The following is a 17,667-nucleotide window of genomic DNA, read 5'->3' on the forward strand; positions in this document are numbered from 1 at the left end:
AAGAAAGAAAAGGAGATTCTGATCTATGCAGTCCGTACATTTTGAGGTCATGTAGAACATCTCATATCAAGTGTTGTCTGATTCTATTCTCCATGTGTGCTACTTGTATCTTTTCCCAAATATAATTATTTCTAATCTTAAATAATCTTAAATCTCCACTCATTGTTCTTCTTTACATGAAGCATTGCATTAACCTTCTACACCATCAATCCAAAGAAAGGCAATAATAAAAAGTGTGGATCTGATTTTACATTGCTATTCTGGAAAAAGACGCACTTACATAAACACTCTCTACTGCTTTACTGAATCCACTGCATCAACTTGTTGCCGAGCAAGATACCTCTCCCTCCGCTCTTTCTATAAAGCATATTGAGCAGAAACACATTGTTAGAGGAATGAAGTAAGCCGGGACTTTGAATTATTCATGTCTTTACACAAATAGCAGATACTTACCCATTCATCTACTATTAAACCTTCTCCCACAACTTTTGGACCTGTGTCAACAGGAGGTTTCTTCTCAGCTTCTGTTGCAGCCTCAGCTTGGGCCAGCTGACGTTTTAGTTTATCCAGTGCCTTTAATCATTAAAATAACTTTGGTTGGAGACTGCCCATTAGCACAATGTATAAACAAACAAATATAACATGTTCAACACTTACTGGAGAAGGGCGTTCAGGGTCCAAGAACACCACCTTTAGAGTACGCTCAATACTGACTTTATCCTTTTGTTCATCAAACTGCATAAAACAAACAAATGAGTGCTACACCACTAAGAACTATTACTTCGGATACAGACCAGATATTCGATATAAGGGCAACAGAAATCCCACATTTTAGTTTTGGTTGCGACCTATGATTTACCTCTTACATTACAAAGTTTTCTACCAATAATAGCACCCAGGTCAAATGTAGTCCTGCTGTTGCACCAAGACTACTTACCTAGGAGTAACGCATGATGATGAAGGGAAAAAGGAATCATAGATATCCAGAATGATAAAAACTATGACTGAAAGATGGATTATGTATGAAATTGTTATCCTTCTCATTTTTTGTAATACAGGAGGTGGAAAATTTATATTTCAGAGTTGTATGCAAAAGCAACTAAATATCATTAAGTTCTGAAAAGTTTTCAATCTCGGTAATGCTACTCTCTTCATCATAAAAGAAAATATTAAGATGTTTAGCTGATTAAGCTATTGAGATTAGCAAAGAAACTTGTCAAAAGAAAGCCTCACATCAAGCCTATATGTCAAAGGCTTTTTTCATTGTAGAAATCGCCAACATCAGGTTTTCCTGGAAAAGAACAACAGGAATATGTAGACAGCAGGGAGGAAAAGGTCATGGTTTTGCTACAATTATAAACACATCTCTCTAAAATTTCATCAATGAATTTTCTATTCTGGGAATGAGTTGCTACGAACAAAGCATCTCTTTTCTTGCAACTTAGTAATTCTTTAAGCAAAAGAAGGTACCAGTAAAACATCTTTTCAGCCATCACCTACAGAAAGAAGCCTCTGCAGCAATCAACATTTTTGTAGAACGCCAACAAAAGTGGCTAGAACAACTCCTCAATAAGTGAATGGAAGATGAAGAGAAATCACACCATATGAATATAGCCAGCACCAATTAGCTTTAGATCATTGGTCAAACAGATTTGTCCCTTACTCTCTTAACTAAAGGGCATCAACTGCAGAGCTTGTAACCTCATCTAACAAATTACTAATATATTTAGGGTGTGTTCAGTATGGAGGAAATGAGAAAACGGTTTCCAGTGTTCCCATGTTCGGTTGATCAAATTGTTTTGAAAACATTTTCTATAGGAAAACAAGTTCCTTAAAAATGAGGAAGATGACCTCCCTAATGGAAGTAGGGAAAACAAGTTCCACAAGTGGCATTCCACAAGATTGTGTTCCCCCCATCCTTCAACACACCTCATCTTCATCCCCATGCTCATAGCCCCCATCCCCACTACCCCATATCCCTACCCCCACCCCCACTCTCATAGCATTTGTCTAGATTATATACATACAAATGTTTTTAGGATAATATTTTTAGCTTACATACCGAACATTAGAAAATAAGTAACAAATCCACTTATTTTTCTAGTAAACATTATTCAAGAAATCATTTTCCTTCACACTGAATGCCCTTAATGGAAGTTACAAAGAGACAATCATCTAACAAGATGTCAATGTGCCAGGCTGCCAGCAATTCGTAGAATATTCAGTTGTTAACTTTGATGGAGCTCCCCTATTTTCATTCAAAACATCTGATGAAAATATACTCTATTATTAACTGAAGATGACAAAAGCTTATATTTCTTAATCATTGTTTCTAAAATATCTTTGAGCAAATTGAATTGGATTCTCACCAAAGAAGATACACGGAATAGAAAGGAAAATAAGAAACTTAATGACTTCCAATTTAAAGTATGTTTAAATCCATGATCTACAAAATCGATTCAAGTTTGAAAATTTGCTGTAAGTGAATAACTAATAAACAGGATTCTGTCAGTAACAAGTTCAATGTGTAACAGAAGAAAGTACACATGCATATAAGCCAAGGAACAGTGATGGCACCTAAAGAATTTGTGGTTTAATAGAGAAACTTGCAATTTTTCAAGGCATAGAAGTTTGATTAACTTACCAACTCAGGTACGTAATCAGTTCCTTCTTTCACCTTCAAACTTATGATCTTGAACTTTACTTTGGTCTTTTGATCTATAGGTTTCTCATTGTTCTCAGGTTGTTCAATAAACTTGAAGACTGTCAATCAGATACATGACAAAAAATAAATGGAAGATGTAAAAACAAATATCTGTTTTCCACTCAAAACAAAAAAGGATATTAAATTAATTGAAATAAAAGTGAGGAGAAATTTATACCAGTAGCAATCAAGCTTTCCCCAGGTACAAGAATACCTCCAGGAGGTCGCATGTAGCAGCTCTTTGGTGCAGTAGTTTGAAACTTAAAAATTCAAAAGGAACCAGAAACTTACTTAAAAATTCAAAAAGGAATTAGAATCTTAAACCACTGCTTATTTAATCATCCATATGGATTAATGATTAAGATAACAATACAATATCTTTGAATTGGATTTCGCAAGAAACATCACAAATTTTATAACTTAAGCAAGTTATAAATCAGTAAGCTACTGCATGCAAAAAGTGTTGCAGAAACGGTAAAGCCGGTAAAATATCAATGGCACCGCATACTCAAACTGTGTTTCAACTAAAATAATTTTTTTTTAAATCTGCATTTATTATCAATGCCAAAAAGCTTGAAAGGCAGCAAACACAAGAAATAGCGTGAAATATTTTACCTTGAATGCTACAAAAGATTTGCTTGTGTTCTTAATCTTTATGGCACTCTTCGCCTGCTTTCCCGGTTCATCTTCAGAACACAAAAGTAAAACAGCAACCATCATTCTATAATTGCCAACATAACATAGCTAAAACAGAATTTCATTGCTTCAAACATGAATATAATATTATTTGGTACAAGGCAAAATGTTTTCCTTGATAAAATCATTCTCCAGTGTTCAATTGAGTGATCAATGAAGTGAATTGAGCACCATGAGGTCTCAGGTTCAATTCCCAATAGAGACAAAACACTAGGTGATTTCTTGCCATCTGCACCTATTGCTAGTGGGAGGTGACATATATCTCGTGGAATTAGTCGAGGTGGGCAATCTGGTGAGGTGACAGATACCTCATGGAATTAGTCCAGGTGAGCGCAATCTGGCCCAGACGCCATGGTTATCAAAAAAAAAAAAAAAAACAGAAGTATCTTCCTTTCACTTATGGTCAGAAACCATTTTGCTTTATAAATATCATAACTCCGACTAGATATCACTTGATTTTAAGTTTATAGGTTCTGAATAGATTTTTTGAACATATGAAATGAATATTTTTAACAAAAATACAGAATTTGAGCCCAAATTACTTTTCTTCGTACTATGAATAATTCAAACAATAACGATTTCTTCGAACCTAACGACCTAAAGTGCAATAAAGTAGTATAGGGTTTAGGAGCGATGACTCACAAGGAAAGTAGAGATTGTTAGAAGGATCAAGCCGGAGCCGACGCTTCGCCGGTAATATCGATTTAGTGAAGGGGCAAAGCCACGAGAGTTTCCCGTCGGACTGCTGTCGCTTGCGGTGGTCGGCGGCAGCCATGGTGGAATGCCGATGATAACTTTCAATTTCAGGCCATAAACAAATTTAGGGGAATGAATGTTGTCGTTTAGGTGGAGCTAAAATCTTGACTTTAATTTTTTTTTTTTTTGGGAAGACGTATAAGTCAAAAAAGATGATAATATTATGGACTTTTTTGTACGTTTATCAACTCGTCAAATCAAGTTTTAAAATGTTATTAAATTCCAAAACTGCACATAAGTTAAAGTCACTTAAAAGTTATAAATTATAGGAAAATTGTATAAAATAACAAACTATTAATTCAAATTAAATGTAATAAATATAGTTTGATTTAATTGTACCTCATAGCAAACTGTTGTTATTTCACCTCTCTTCTGATGAATCTTGCTCGTCACTCTCGTTCTCTCCCTCGCCTCTCTCATTTTTTATACAAACACAAGTGTATAAAGTGCGTTTGTGTTTGTATAAAGCGAGAGAAAATTGTATATATACATATATTTTCGTTCCCCTCTCTCCCCTCTCTCAGATCTCGCTCGCCACTCTCCCAAATCTCACTCTCTCACTCGCCTCTCTCACTTTATACAAAAAACGCAAATTGTATAAAATGTGTTTGTGTTTGTATAAAGTGAGAGAAAATTGTATATATACATATATTTTCGTTCCCCTCTCCCAGATCTCGCTCTCTCACTTTATACAAAAACGCAAATGTATAAAATGCGTGAAAATTGTATATGTACATATATTTTCGTTCCCCTCTCCTAGATCTCGCTCGCCACTCTCCCAGATCTCGCTCGCTCACTAGCCTCTCTCACTTTATACAATTGATCTTTTTGTATATGTATACCAAAACAGATTATGCAATTGCTTTCTTTTGTATATGTATAGCGAAATATACATATTTATGTTTGTTATGAAGCGCAATTATACTAACTCTGCTATAGCATACAAATATGAATTTTGTGTTTGCTATATGTGAAAGTTGCTCTAAATTATATATAGTAATAGAAAGCATATCATCACTAAATATGTATAGAAAATGTATCATAAGTATAAAAATTATATAATTATTGTATAAAATACATATTTCTACAATATTATTTGGAAAAAATTACTTAAATACACAACACTTCTTTACCTATTCTCAATATTTCCCTACTCTTTTACTAAAATACAAAAATCCCTTATTTTCCCTCAATTCAACTTAACCGGATACTTTATTAGTTTAAGTATCCGCCCGTTATTAATTAAAGTATCAGCGCTGCTATATTATGCATCCGCCCGTTAATTAAGTATTCGTGCTGCTAACAACTTAATAATTTAAGTATCCGCGCATTATTAATTAAAGTATCCACGCTGTTATATTATGCATCCGCCCGTTAATTAAGTATCCGTGCTGCTAACAACTTAATAATTTAAGTATCCGCTCGTTATTAATTAAAGTATCCGCGCTGCTATATTAAGTATCCACACTGCTATATTATGTATCCGAAAAATACTAAAAAAAGGAATTTTTGGTAATTAATGAAAGAGTAGGGAAAATAAGTAATTTCTTTCTTATAGTATGTCATTTGCCTAATTTTTACTTATTATTTTGCGTATAATAAATATCTAATGGTAAATGCACTAATGATACACATATTGTAAATCGTTCTTATACACTTGATATCACCAGCAAGAATTATCAAAAAAAAAACAAATGAAGACCGCTGAAAAAATTTATTTAATTAGTACCAAACAATTATAGATCCTCTGTTAATTTCATGATGTTTATATGAACTCACATAGTACTCCGTGTCAAGGGCGTAAGCTATGTTATATCATTATTACTTCATCGAAAAATAGTTCCAAATATATAAGTAAAATGACATATGATGTGATTAAATAACATATTTTGAACGTTTTTGATATAATAAGGTATTGTAATCCTGTGATTTTAGACACCTTTGAAAAGGGTCAACGCTTAGGTATTCACGTGTGCAAATCTCACCCCTTTGTGACCTTCTTTTTTCCACTTTTTCTGGACATTCTTCATAACCTTCGTGAAATTTCTGACTCCGTCACTACTCCGTGCATTTACTTAAGCTCGAATCTAAACCTCGTTGTCCCCATAGCTTCGCTGCCACAAACATCATTGTTGCCAGAACTACAAATAACGGACAAATGTCTAGAGGCATTAAATCGCTCACGATCCAATTCAAATACTTGGTGTAAAATGGTAGTAAAAAATGTCTTATTTATTAATATTTATATCCTAAATAAAAGGCATACTATCTTTTTTCCTAAAAATATACAGCCTAGCACTCCACATAGTCATATTTTAAATTTATATCTGTATAGTTCAATTTTTGTACAATATTATTTATTGTTATACATTTTTTGTATCATATACAAATAATTTAAATATATTGTATAATAATATCTACAAGTATATTTATTTTGAATTAAAAAAGGTATAACACGTTAAGACTTTTATGTGATATCCAATTACATTATTATTCAAAATCAGTCCAAAATTCCACCAACCGTCCAATCTCCGACCAACAATCTCCAAACACTATTTTCAGCAAATTAAACAACATCATTTCCAAATAATTTACAAAAATCATATTCAAAATTCAAATTCGCTTTTTAGACTTGTTAATAACTTTCTAATCTGATTCTCCTCACTCAAATTTTCTAAATCCCACTAATTTAAGAATTAATTAATTACAATATTATGAACTTAACCGAATTTAAACTTCAAATACATATATTTAACGTGTTAATATATAAAATCAAAATTAAATATAATTAATTATAAATATTATATTCAAATGAATTAGCCTGTCTCTAATTTAAACTTACTCTAATTGAAATTGGATTATATTCGTATATATACTCCTATTAGTGGATTTGGATCTACTCCCTACTAAAATTCAACACACCACGCACGTGTTTTATATTTTAAAATTAAACATAAATATAACACATATAAATTATAGAGGAATAATATATATATATAAAAAATATAATGACTAATATATGAATAACTTCATATAATTTATTTATATATTACATTCATAACTCTAACCAACCTGTGTCGTTGTAACAACGAAATTTAATGCGTGAAATCATGTAAGATTTCATAACGTCGTAGTACTAAAAAGAACAACATTTTATTGATTGATTTATCGTGATCATCATCAAATATATACATACAAACATATTGCTTGAGATTGAGATTACTCTTATCAATTAGGTCCCCAACAGCTCAAGTACATAACATTTCTTAAAGACTCTTCAGATTGCTTCAATTTCTTGTCTTTCATCATAATCATTTTATTTGAAACAATTATTGTAGATGATTTTCCAGAAAGGCTCTGCCTAGTGAGATAATTAGTCTTGGCATGTTGTTGTAATAGTCTCATTGTGTAATTCCATCTAGCAAAACCTTCATCTTTTAATGCCTCTATTGCTCCAATGCTACTTGCAACTATCCATGCTCTTCTTGATGAACTCATTTTCTTCAAAACTTCCTTTTGATTGTAAAGTAATAAAAAAGGAGTGATATTTTTTTGTCTTAATTTTGCTTTGTTTGTTTTTGGATGAAGAATGAAGGTGTAGTGACGCTTTTTTTTTTTATAGGAAATTGGACAGCAATTGGGGGCGAAAAAAAAAATACAAAAATAATAATTAAAAAAAAAAAAGGAAAAAAGGCGGTGGAGAGGGATTTGCGGTGTCTCCTGGTTTTGAATGACAAGTGGGGTGTGTACGTTGGATGCACAGGAAAGAAAGGGGGTTCATTTTATTTCTTATGCTATTAATTTTTTATTCATATCGAACGTCGATTAAATTTGAATTCATCTAACGAAAATTTTATATATTTATATTAAATATTAATTAAATTTAAATTCACATAAAAAAGTTTCATATTTAAGGGTGAAGTGCTTCCAAATTAAGTGACACTATAGTAATTATTTAGTTTTGTATGAATTTAATAAACAGGAAGATCTTTTATTTATGGTTTAAATATAATAAAATATATAATAATGTAATGTTTTTGTGTCATTACAAAATATTTAAACTTTATAAATTTAAAGTGTTTGTATAATTATAACAAAGTTATATATAGTTGCTTAGTTTCAGTTTATGCAATTTTAGTTGTTCAGATCAAATTATATAAATTTGACTAATATTAAGTTGATATAATCTAATAATTTTAATAATTAACTATATTGACTCTCAAAAATTAGAAAAAAAAACAAATACAAAAATTGAGACGAATAAGATATTTATCATAAAATCTGTATAATTTAAAATATTACAATTTACATTTATATATAAAAGACGTTTCTTCGTTTTAATTTGTTTTACTTTTTTTAATATGTATAAAAAATACCTCTCGACAACTCTTTAATTTCTTTGACAATTTTTTAATTTTCGTTTATTTCTAGAATTTCATATTAAATTTAAATCAGATAAAAAAATAAAAAAATAAATATAAGTAAATTAAAATTTAAAAGATGTATGTATTTATCTAGGGAGTATCAATTTAGCTGATCCAATTATCTGTTTGTTTGGTATGGACAGGAGTAGGGAGCACCTGGTTTTCCCTAGACTGTGGGGCTGGACTTGGATCCTAATCCAAACAATATAAAAACCAAAATATCCAATGAATAATAATCACTATTTTTATTCCAATTATCCATAGCAATTTGTTTTCGATTCCACTTTTATCTATTTTCACCAATATTTACATTCTTTCGTTTTAATTTATTTATCCTATTTTAACATAATAGAGAAGTTAAAATTAAAGCACGTTTTTTTTAATTTTGTTGAGTTAAATTAAATATATATCAAATATGTTTAAATATTTTTTAATTTTGTGATGTTAAATATGTCACACATAAAGTTACAATTTTAAAAAAAAACTAAAATAGAAAAGAGCTATTTTTAAAGATGAATTAAAAAAATAGACAAATATATTGAAACGGAATACACCACCAAAGAATGTAATGCATTGGATAAAATTATTCCTTCCTTAATCAGAGGTCTCGAATTCGAGTCATATTGTATGAAAAGATTCTTGATAGGTCCGCTTTCCCTCACATGGTATCCGATATTAGGTGAAAAATCAAAAAAATAAAACGTAGTACAAACTTTTGTAATGAAAATTAATTCAGCTTTCAGTCTCCTGCTTTCATTGGCATGACTTCTTGTAGATCTTATTTGAATATTACAAAACCTAGTGTTATACTGTCTTTTTTTTGGTTTTGTTTGCCTTTGATGTCGGGTATCGACATTAGAGCCTAATTATATTGAAATTTGCATTATATAAAGCTCCATTAAAAGAAAAACACTCTTTATAAATGATTTTTTCATACCTAGCTAATGTTATACTTTCTCTGTCTCTAATTACTTGTTCACTTTTGAATTGACCTACCTATTAAAAAAATAATTATTGATATAGTGAGTTTATCATTTTACCCCTATTAATTGTGAAGTTGATGAATTAAAAATTTAAGATTTTCAAAAAGTTCTATCTTTTTCAAAGTAATTAATTGAGGGTATAATAGGTAAAAAAAATTGTTCTTTCTTGATTTGTCAAAATAGACAAGTAATTAGGAACAACTATAAAATGAAAAATGGACAAGTAATTAGGAACAACTATAAAATGAAAAATGGACAAGTAATTAGGGACAGAGGGAGTACTATTTAAACTTCATGTCTCTTTTCTTTTTATTTTAGTTAAACTCTCTATATCAGGGTAAATTATAATTTATAGCAAACAAATTTGGAAAGAGGAAGTAATATTCTGACCTCATGAAAAAAAAATGGTTTTATCCAGAATATGATGGTCCTTAATCTGATAGTATTTTTTTTAAACGTAAATTAGACATATATGAATTACAGATAATTAGCTTTTATAATTAAAAAATTATTCAAAAAGATACTCAAATATCATGATAAAAAGTACTACAATATTGGTTTCCTTTTTATTTGTCTAGTATGCTACAATGGTTGTATGTAAGCTAATTCTAAAGGCCCAACTAACCTTTTTTCTTTCCTATAACTGTAATTTCCCTGGCTAGCGTAACAATTCACAGGAACGCCTGTTACATCCTACTAACACATGTACTGGTTAACTCTGTTCACGATGTTTTATATCGAAACCATCTGGAATTCGGAAACTATCAGCTGCACCCAACTTTCTCCTCTCCTCCACCAAGTCTTCTTCAAAAAAACTTTGATCTATAGAAGGAAGATTGATACTTTTTGATAGACAATGTGGAGTAGCAAGCATGTTCACTTGACCAAAATGAGAGATTTCTATAACAACTTTGTCATCATCTATAGGAAGTGGTTGCTTCCATGGTTCCCCATCCATTCTCATAAATGTATGCTCACCAGCACCCTTGTGAAACTCAAATCGTATTCTATTTGCCTAAAAAAAAGAGTAGAAATAGAGATAACATTATACATCTATGATCTAACGATCGATTAGTAAGAACACATAATCAATCAAACATGTTTCTATTGAATTAACAACCTGTGCAAGGCGTGTCCCGTGCCCTCCTGGAGTAAACAAAATAAGTCCATGCCAAGCATCGCGAAAACCAACAACTTCAAGTAGACCATCATCAACATATGGAGGAGTAAGATCCCTCTGTTTAAAGTACAGAAAATGTTTTACATTATTGATGCATGACATTCTTAGATTAGATTTGGGCAGAGGATACTTAAAGAAAATCGAAACTGACCTCATGCAGCTTCTGTTTGTTAGGTCTTCCCCAAGGATTAAGTCCACCGGAAAAGCTGGGTAAATTAATGCAGACGATAGACCTGATGCTGCATATCCAACCACAGATATGGTTAAGAAAAAGGCGCGAAAGTAATGCAGTAGGTAATAGAGAACAATATTGCTACCTGCTTGGTATGTGTAGGTCTATCCATTCACCTGACCTTTTCATTATTTTGACATTTGCTAGCTGAGCAATGTTTCTGCGCGCAGAAAATTAAAGAGATACAATCAACGACGTTTAGTTTGAAATGAAACAATAGTTATAAGAGAGGCATTGTTACATTCATCAGCATCTTCGCATACTAATGTAACACAGAACAGATATGGACAGACAATCGGCGACAAAGTGTAAAAAGCAAAGATGATGGTCCTAAGAAAGGATCATTGTTAGGATGAAACGCGTATCATCATGCCAAAAGCTATAGTTAATAGCAAGGGCACAACTTTATTATTAACCAACCAAGCACTATGTTCGATTATGATTTATGACTATGACCCATGCCACTCCAGCCCCTTCATGGGGTCTTGCTATAGGCAGAATGTTGGCATTAACAATCCCCCTCTCCCAACACCTGCCTCATGCAACATGTTGCGCTTGGAAATTGAATTCGTGACCTTGGCTCTGATACAACTTGTTAGGATCAAGTGCTTATCATTATGCCAAAAGCTATAGCTAATAGCACAGACACAACTTTATTTCTTAACTAAGAGAACCAAGCAAGTGCCATATTCAATCATGACTCCGACCCAAGCCACTCCATCCCCCCTCATTGGTCTTGCCATAGGCAAAATGTTGGCGCTACCCAACAACCACTATTCACTATGAATAACGAGAGAAAATTACTGATACTGTAATCAGTATCAGTACAAGGTTTTCATCTAAAGGAGAACCTCGTGGAAGTACACTATTGCTAAAATTATTTCCCAAACCATAGTGGCATACGGGCAGGGAGAAAGGTAATGGTATGTGTTCAAACAATGAAGAAAGAAATGATATGACCAGCGATATATACAGGTTAACCTTGACTATAAAACTAACCTTGACGATGGGTGCATGAAAGAAGTGCAAAACCATCCTTGTTTACAGACAAGCTTCGCATAATTCCTCTAAACAAATCGTGAACAAAGAGAAAAGAACATCAGATACTTCATATAAAAGTAATCGAACAAATGAAAAGACAAAAGGACCAACAGTTGAAGTACATAAATATAGACAACATGTAGGAAAATATAACATTATAACACCATATTCCAAATGACAATAAGGACCTGATTAACCAACTGGTGTTTGAACTTTTCTGGATGGAGCTTCCTCTCACTGTGAAATGCATGTGAAACTTGAGCATCCATTCCTGCAAGTTAACGAAAAGAAGTGAAAAACTTCAACTCAGGAATGAAAATATTAATATTACACCAGATAACGCAAGAATTAAGCTCTTGATCAAATCGGCCACAACAGGAAACATCTCACTACTGAACAGATTCAAATATGAAGTGATTCTACGAAATGTAGATCTCTTAAATACAGTTTTTAGTATAGATATACTGTTGGTTTTAGCTTTCATCAACATACACAATGGTGTCATAAAACCAATCTAGTCTGATAATTGTTCGCTAAAACAGGCTATATGTATACCAACCGAAAATATTTTTTTCTGGACTAGAAATGCCAAAATGGAGTACTACAATATTGTAAAGACCAGTTGAAGATGTATTTCAAAAGACAGATTACAATTCTTACCTATGCTGAAGTAGTTCCAAAATCCTCCCCGAAATACATGATAGCCTTCCTGAAAATAAGCAGAATGCACCTTTAGGTAAAAGCAGATCCCACATTTTAATTTTTAACTTATTAAAGAGAAAACCAGGCTTCTCAAGCAAAACAAAGTGAGGTATACGTTACAAAGTTATTTTGAACCAAACCAATCAAATATTAGATGTATTCCAATCTATAAAAAGGATTAATATCTTAAGCATGAGTACAAAATAGGCAGAGCATATCTAGATACTCTTTGCTGAACTACATTTCTAGCTGCATAATACACTTCATAAGAAAATGGCTTTTCCATAATGAAGAAAAAAATGGACTGCAGAATTTGATACCTTGTTCAAAGTATCAGCTTGAGGCGCACCGTGAAAAGCATGCAATGAATGTGGTAGCTCAAGAGGTGCAATAGGATCACAAGAACCTTCTTTAGGAACCCTCATTTTCATAAGAATATGCCAGCTGATGAAACACAATAACCATCATGTCATTTCCGATTTATCAAGGTGGTCTAATGAATCATCTTTATGAAGAAAAAAAAACTTGTGTGTGCATTGTAGAGAAACAAGGTTTTTGAACATTAATCACATATTTTCCTTCAAACAGCTTCCGCATCAGTGTCAGTCAATGTAAACAAGGTAAATTCTTGAAACCAACTGTTTTCGAGGAATTATTGGACAATGTATGTACTGAAGATTAGTCGACACAATGGTGTATTGCAGGCCAAGACGAAGCAAATATTTACAGCAATATATGAGGTACAATAACCTCAGGGCGCGAAACATATCTATGTGTTGACAAGCATACATGAAGAGAATCTTCAAATTCACAACGTAAGTAAAACCAACGTTACCTGTCAACTTTCATTTCTTTTCCATTTTTCACTTGATTCAAGAACGACTTCACGGACTGGCAGTTAATACCAGGATTCTTTTTCCCCTGCAATCATTAGACAAATTCTCAAGGAGATGAAAAATTAATCGATATACTACCTATAAGAGTGCTCTATAAACATAGACAGTAACAAAGCACTCATTAGTTATATGCTAGATCTGCCTCTAAGCACAAGTGCTATTATTCTGCATTTAGACCATAAACTTTTTGATTTTATACTTTCATAGAGTCTAGAATCACCCGAAAAACAGTATCAAGAGTGAACTATTGCAACATGTTTAATGTCATATATAGCATAAATTGTTCGTTATACAAGATGATAAATGTGATCTTAGTACGTATCTTACCCAACCAAACGCAAAAGGCAGATTGTTTCCTGTTCCTAATGGCACGGTTGCAATAGGAGGTGGATGAGCTAATTTTAGATCTGATACAACACCAAGAATCCAACCTGCTGTTCCATCCCCACCTGCCACCTAGAGGTGAGTAAATATACCTCAGATATATCGCAACGAATAAAACATAGGTAATACTTCAACTAATTACTAAACTCACTATGATTCTCAATCTCCTTTCGATCTCATAAGACAAGCTATCTCCATTTTGCTTATGCTTTTCTAAATTGGAGTAGAATTGATGTAGAACTTTGTCAGGAGCCTTTTCTCCCAAATCAAATACCTGAAAACAATCATTTCCACATTGAACACTTTGGAAGATCGCGACATTTTGTACTCCACAAAGAGCTTAATAACCTTTGAATTTTATGTATCTGAAGAAACGAGAAATGTGTATGCATACCAAGAATAACAACACACTCACTATAGTCCCACAAAACGGAGTCTAGAGAGGGCAGAGTGCTCGCACACCTTACCCCTACCTCAAAGGTAGATAGGTTATTTCTGATAGACCCTCGGCTCAAGGAAAAGAAGTCCAGAGCAATCCAGAAAAAGAAGTAACAAAAGTACAAGAAACAACAGATAGTAACAAAACAATAACTAAAACAAAATAATCAAAGTACAAGAAACAACAGATAGTAACAGAAATCGAAAGACAAACACTTTTAACTTCCTATTAACATTTTAACTTCATAACAAATTTACCTGATTTTTGTTAAGAAGAGTAGCATATGTGAAAAGAAGTTGTCCTCCTAGTTGACCACCACTTTTGGAGTTGATAAATACTAATACAGGACAAGAAGCTACTTCATAGCCATTTTGTATTTCCTTTTCTGGTAGAAGTATGTAATCAGGAATGTAATAATCCTTCAAATAGTTTTCAGCTTCACAATCTGTAATAAGTGCTTCATGACTGCAAAAAAAAAGCCATATGGTTTAAAAATTCAAATGTAAATTGTCATGATGCCCATGAAACAATAACAACTTAATTTGTACTATTAAATCTTGGTAGAGTCGCACTATAAATTTGTGATATAAAACACGATTTTTTCATCTATTTTCCACTGGACCAACTCTATGAAAAATGCATGGTGGAAAACAAATTATCACTGAAATACTGAAAAACTTTCTAATTTTTCCGTGTAAAAGCACTACTATTTTGCCTTTTTGCAATGATTTCAATCAAAATTTCTATGGAAATAATCGCTCAACATTTTTCAATAGGAAATACCTTCATTATATAAAGAAAATAATAAAAATTGATGTCAATATCGATTATATTCCCTCCTTGGAGCACCATCTTCCAACAAATTGTAGGACAAAACTAGTACTTGAGAGTCAAATAAGTTTTTTATTGTTCATATTCGGTTTAATTATTTCAAATTGTTAGTTATTGTAATTACTATAGTACTGTTTGAAACATATTTTAAGGAATAGTTGCCTCAAAATAAGGGGTTATATATGATTTTACATTTATAGACAACTTTACAGATTCTTTCTTGCTGTGATTCCATATATTCATGAAAGAATTGTATGGATGGTTGTCAAGAAGCATTCTGACTTATCTTCATATCTGATCTCGAACATTTCATAAATTTATAGAATTTTCAAGACTCCTCCTAAATTTATATATTATCTTTTATATGGGCATAAGTTAGCATTTAGGACATAGTAAACTTTCTGAACCCTAATTGAAATTGAATTTGTCTGAGTCTCATAAAATTTAGTGTCTACAAGTACTTTTAAAGTAGTATCTAAATCTAAACTAACGATTAAAATTAAAAAATTCACTCTAACAATCTGTATATTAAGACAGAGTTATAAAAGAGCACCTTTTGTGGAACAAATTGCCAAGTGTTGATAAGTTTGCATTCTTGACCATAGTTGCAATCCTGTAGACAATCTGCTTTAGCAATATTATAAAATTTGAATTCAGATAATTATATCTGTATAACTAAATTTTGAAGAATATAAAAGAAAACGTAGAATCACAATCTATAGTAGTACGGAAGATACTTAACTTGAGTAATAAACCAAATGTTTAAATTACAAGTAGAGTTTGAGAAGAGTAACTAATTAACCAAAGTTAATATTACTGAAAACTTCCTAAGCTTTTCTTAATTATTAAGAAAAAGTAGAATGATTAGAATTTGTGTGACATTAAATGTGTATATAAAGACAAGGAAGTTAGGCAGAAAAGTGGATTAGTTGAAGGAGAGTATGCAATATTTATGTCTAACTTGCCATAATATAATTAAACTATAATCAGGTAAACCTTAGTATATTTTTAAAAAATATTTGACTGAGACTAAAATTAAAACGGCCTACTCTTGACTAATTTAAAGGATTGAAATGGTTAAAAATAAAATTTAATTAATGGATTGTCTTGAATCTATTCTCAGACAATAAGCATAAAACATCAACATATTAAATTTTATCTTGACTGGTAAACTAAGCACTCTAACTTTAAAAGTGTATATTTAGATATATTAATTTCGTTTCAATTGACAATTAAATAGTCTAACTCGTCCCCATTAATCATTATGTGTAGTGCACATCAAACGCTGATGTGATACATAAATTTTGGAGGTGTTTAGATGATCATTTTGTTAGTTAAAGTTTTCAACTGGTACAATTGAAACGAGATGAGGTGTCTAAATGTACGTACTCAAAATTAGAATGCTTACTTGCCCGCCGAGATCAAGTTTCACAGTTTATTTGAAGGAAATTATTTTACTCATTAACTCAAAAGCTCTTGAATCTTACTTCAAGTTCTTTCTATTTCTCTCTTTTTCCTATTCTCTTTCTATTTCTTTCTATTGAAAATAACTAGCAACATTCCTATATTTATAATAATAAGAAATCAAATTCAACTAGGACTAGAAAATTTATTCTATATAAATTATAACAAACAAATTCTAACTAGATAGTAATTAAAATAAATATAGAAAATAACAAATTCTAAACAACTTAAGATTCTGCAACTTTAAATTATTATTTCAATATTTAGCAATAAACTTTGATGTTATTTTCTCGATTCGTTGACGTATATACTTGTGAGTTATGACTAGTGCTATTTTTTTGATTGAAAAAAAAAGATTGTAGACGTGGCAGTCATCTATTTGCTCGTAGTTTCAACAAAAGGCATTCCTCCGGTCAACTTTTTTTGGGCTACAATCACATAAATTATGCACTGATTGTGTGAATATTTTTATTAGGTAATTTCTAATTAATAATTTTCTTAAAATCTTTACTAATTTCAATATTTGGTGAGAAATATTAACAATCCAAATGTGCACCAACACCGTTTAAGGGTGTGATTTAGCCGCTAATGAAGTAGTAAAAATATTAAGTGATTTCTTCTCATTTATCTGTCTTAGCTTTGGTGAACATGATCATTTAATATCTATTGACGGTGATTTTCACGTAAGTTGACTCAGAAACCACGATAGTAAAAATCAAAGATGGTGTTTATTGCCTAAATGCTTCCACTTTCTTACACTAGTCTTATTTCAAAGTCCACAATTTGAATCGGCCCAACTCGTGAGATTTCTTTGTCAACCTTGTTAGTTCAGAAACACACAAGAGGGAAAAAAATAACAATTAAAATTTAAAACAAACAAAATCAGAGAAACAAACACATTAATTAAAAGGGGAAATAAGGCTAAATCCTTTGTG

At 31.7% G+C, this 17,667-nt stretch overlaps 2 protein-coding genes across 2 annotated transcripts; both read right to left on the minus strand.

Moving 5' to 3' along the window:
* Positions 1-118: 118 nt before the first annotated feature.
* LOC125820870 (vesicle-associated protein 4-1-like) lies at positions 119-4,290 on the minus strand. The gene is made up of 7 exons (XM_049500293.1): positions 4,043-4,290; positions 3,320-3,390; positions 2,883-2,964; positions 2,645-2,763; positions 658-735; positions 454-573; positions 119-357 (listed from the first exon to the last, which is right to left on the minus strand). Exons 1-7 carry the CDS (start codon positions 4,173-4,175, stop codon positions 292-294), a joined length of 669 nt encoding a protein of 222 aa, XP_049356250.1. The 5' UTR covers positions 4,176-4,290; the 3' UTR covers positions 119-291.
* Positions 4,291-10,275: 5,985 nt separating this feature from the next.
* Positions 10,276-15,892, minus strand: LOC125820940 (diacylglycerol kinase 5-like). Its single transcript, XM_049500363.1, has 13 exons — positions 15,822-15,892; positions 14,695-14,902; positions 14,150-14,272; positions 13,942-14,070; positions 13,554-13,639; positions 13,039-13,162; positions 12,677-12,725; positions 12,205-12,287; positions 11,975-12,042; positions 11,061-11,135; positions 10,895-10,982; positions 10,684-10,800; positions 10,276-10,578 (listed from the first exon to the last, which is right to left on the minus strand). Exons 1-13 carry the CDS (start codon positions 15,869-15,871, stop codon positions 10,276-10,278), a joined length of 1,503 nt encoding a protein of 500 aa, XP_049356320.1. The 5' UTR covers positions 15,872-15,892.
* Between the last annotated feature and the right edge of the window lie 1,775 nt (positions 15,893-17,667).

This window comes from Solanum verrucosum, unplaced genomic scaffold (assembly GCF_900185275.1).
Source record: "Solanum verrucosum unplaced genomic scaffold, falcon-dt-bn FXZP01000289.1, whole genome shotgun sequence".
NCBI lineage: Eukaryota > Viridiplantae > Streptophyta > Magnoliopsida > Solanales > Solanaceae > Solanum > Solanum verrucosum.

Bases quoted from the DNA above. Each gene is read 5' to 3' on its own strand.
- LOC125820940 (XM_049500363.1), bottom strand. From the start codon at position 15,871: ATGGTCAAGAATGCAAACTTATCAACACTTGGCAATTTGTTCCACAAA. The intron at 14,071-14,149 runs GTGAGTTTAGTA...ACTCACCTCTAG, and splicing joins AAAGGAGATTGAGAATCATA to GTGGCAGGTGGGGATGGAAC. The intron at 12,726-13,038 runs GTATCAAATTCT...GCTTATTTTCAG, and splicing joins AAGCTGATACTTTGAACAAG to GAAGGCTATCATGTATTTCG.
- LOC125820870 (XM_049500293.1), bottom strand. From the start codon at position 4,175: ATGGCTGCCGCCGACCACCGCAAGCGACAGCAGTCCGACGGGAAACTC. The intron at 3,391-4,042 runs GTGAGTCATCGC...TGTGTTCTGAAG, and splicing joins TAACAATCTCTACTTTCCTT to ATGAACCGGGAAAGCAGGCG. The intron at 574-657 runs GTAAGTGTTGAA...TAATGATTAAAG, and splicing joins ACCCTGAACGCCCTTCTCCA to GCACTGGATAAACTAAAACG.